The sequence below is a fragment of the Eurytemora carolleeae genome, unplaced genomic scaffold, assembly GCF_000591075.1.
Source record: "Eurytemora carolleeae unplaced genomic scaffold, Eaff_2.0 scaffold2230, whole genome shotgun sequence".
Classification (NCBI taxonomy): Eukaryota; Metazoa; Arthropoda; class Copepoda; order Calanoida; family Temoridae; genus Eurytemora; species Eurytemora carolleeae.
Window position 1 is genome coordinate 16,286 of NW_019398152.1, and position 1,673 is coordinate 17,958.

Genomic DNA, 1,673 nt, shown 5'->3' on the forward strand with positions numbered 1-1,673 from the left:
CGGAAGAATTTACCAAATGTCGTCTTGACAATTTTTCAATGAGTTTTATACTATATTACGTAAATTTCAGTATTTGCGAAAATAAATAAATAGCCATGAATATGCGGGAACAGTTTTAAAGAGTTCCATATAATCATTTAATTAAAAAACTAAATATCTGCAACATTCCATTATTAGAAAGTGAAGAATACGACATTTGATGAATTCTTTCGATGTATTCGTTAGTCTCCGGTACTATAAAGTAGGGAAAAAAGTCCTAAAGTATTCCTAATGAAAGGTCTGTTTTGTATATATGTAACCCGATAAATTTCCTTTTAATATCAAAAACAGAAGAACTACAATGTCACAAAGTTATAAAAGTAATATCGCACACATTTGATCTTATCCTTTCATCTAGTTCCCAGTGATAGTATAGATCAGAAGGTCCTAAAATATTCCTGATGAAAGGGCCTGTATGTTACTGTAAGATGAAAAGTTGTTAATTAGTGATTAAATATTTATTTTGATTTTATTCTTTGATCTAAAGAATTTTTGACTTTTTTTACTTTAATGTTTTATCATGGACAAACAGTAACGATTACTGGAGTGTGAAGATAGAAAAAAAAGATGGAATTTTTCATTTTTTTGCAAAAATTCCTTTTTATTGTCTCAATCTCCTGGGATGTTTGCTTAATCAACTATCTGTCTATATGTCTATCTGTCTATCTTCATATCTGTCTATCTCTGTCTATCTGTCTATCTGTCTATCTGTCTATCTGTCTATCTGTATAACTGTCTATCTGTCTATCTGACTATCTATCAATATATTTAAACACCTGTTTTGACAGCCTAGCAGGTATTTAAGTAAAGTATCTATGTTGTGATCTGACCGGCGCGCTAGCCTGCGCCGGTAACATCAAAAGCTTGTTAGCCGGGTCAACTTAGCATCTTAATTCATCAATGTCACAGGGAGAGTGGGGAAAAAAATATTTCAGAATTATTTGAACTTTTTTTGAAACCCCTCCTTAATAAAGTAAGATAATTCGCATTAAATGTATATTTTTTAGACATAATTTTTTTCCATCTCCTCTCTCAACAAATGACCGTAAAATTTGCTAAATCCCCGAAATTGTGTGAAAAAGTATAAAAAATGTGAAGAATCTGGATTCCTTGACATATCCTAACAATCTTACTTCCCTACTCACGGTAGGGAGTATACAAGGAAATTAGGAATAACAAATTTTGAAAACAAAAAAAAATTTTCTTTTAAAGAAATAAAATTTTAGATGACAAAGAAATTTAGAAAAAAACTAATATTAAAAACACGTCGGAACAAATTTTTCGTTTAACTATAAAACATTTTTTCTGGCCCAAAATCGACAACACCCCCCCCCCCTTCCTTCTCTCCACACCATTCCCAGGGAGGGCTGATTCGTGTCTTTTGTACAAAATTGGAACAAAAATGTCATAGATATTAAACCATATTTCACCTTTTTTCAGGAAAATTGGACCCTGATGGACCCCCCTTCACTCCTCCTGGATACATTGGTCTCTCCCCCTACCCTTACCATTCTACACCCCTGGTAAGTCAATTTTAAACTCCTTGAAAATAAAAACATTAAAAAAGTATGAAATGTAGATTTGTATAACTATGGCCAAAGGACACTTCAAAGTCAGCTCTTTTTAACCCCCCC

General features: G+C 32.4%; 1 protein-coding gene across 1 annotated transcript in view; it reads left to right on the plus strand.

Annotated features, from left to right (window-relative positions):
* Nucleotides 1–270: 270 nt before the first annotated feature.
* The window catches only part of LOC111716895 (protein pangolin, isoforms A/H/I/S), a gene marked incomplete at its 3' end in the record, with an annotated part of 6,465 nt that continues 5,062 nt past the window's right edge, over nucleotides 271–1,673 (plus strand). The window contains exons 1-2 of the mRNA XM_023492408.1: nucleotides 271–277; nucleotides 1,480–1,562. Of these exons, the coding sequence (XP_023348176.1) occupies nucleotides 271–277; nucleotides 1,480–1,562 (90 nt within the window). The remainder of the gene's footprint in view (nucleotides 278–1,479; nucleotides 1,563–1,673) is intronic.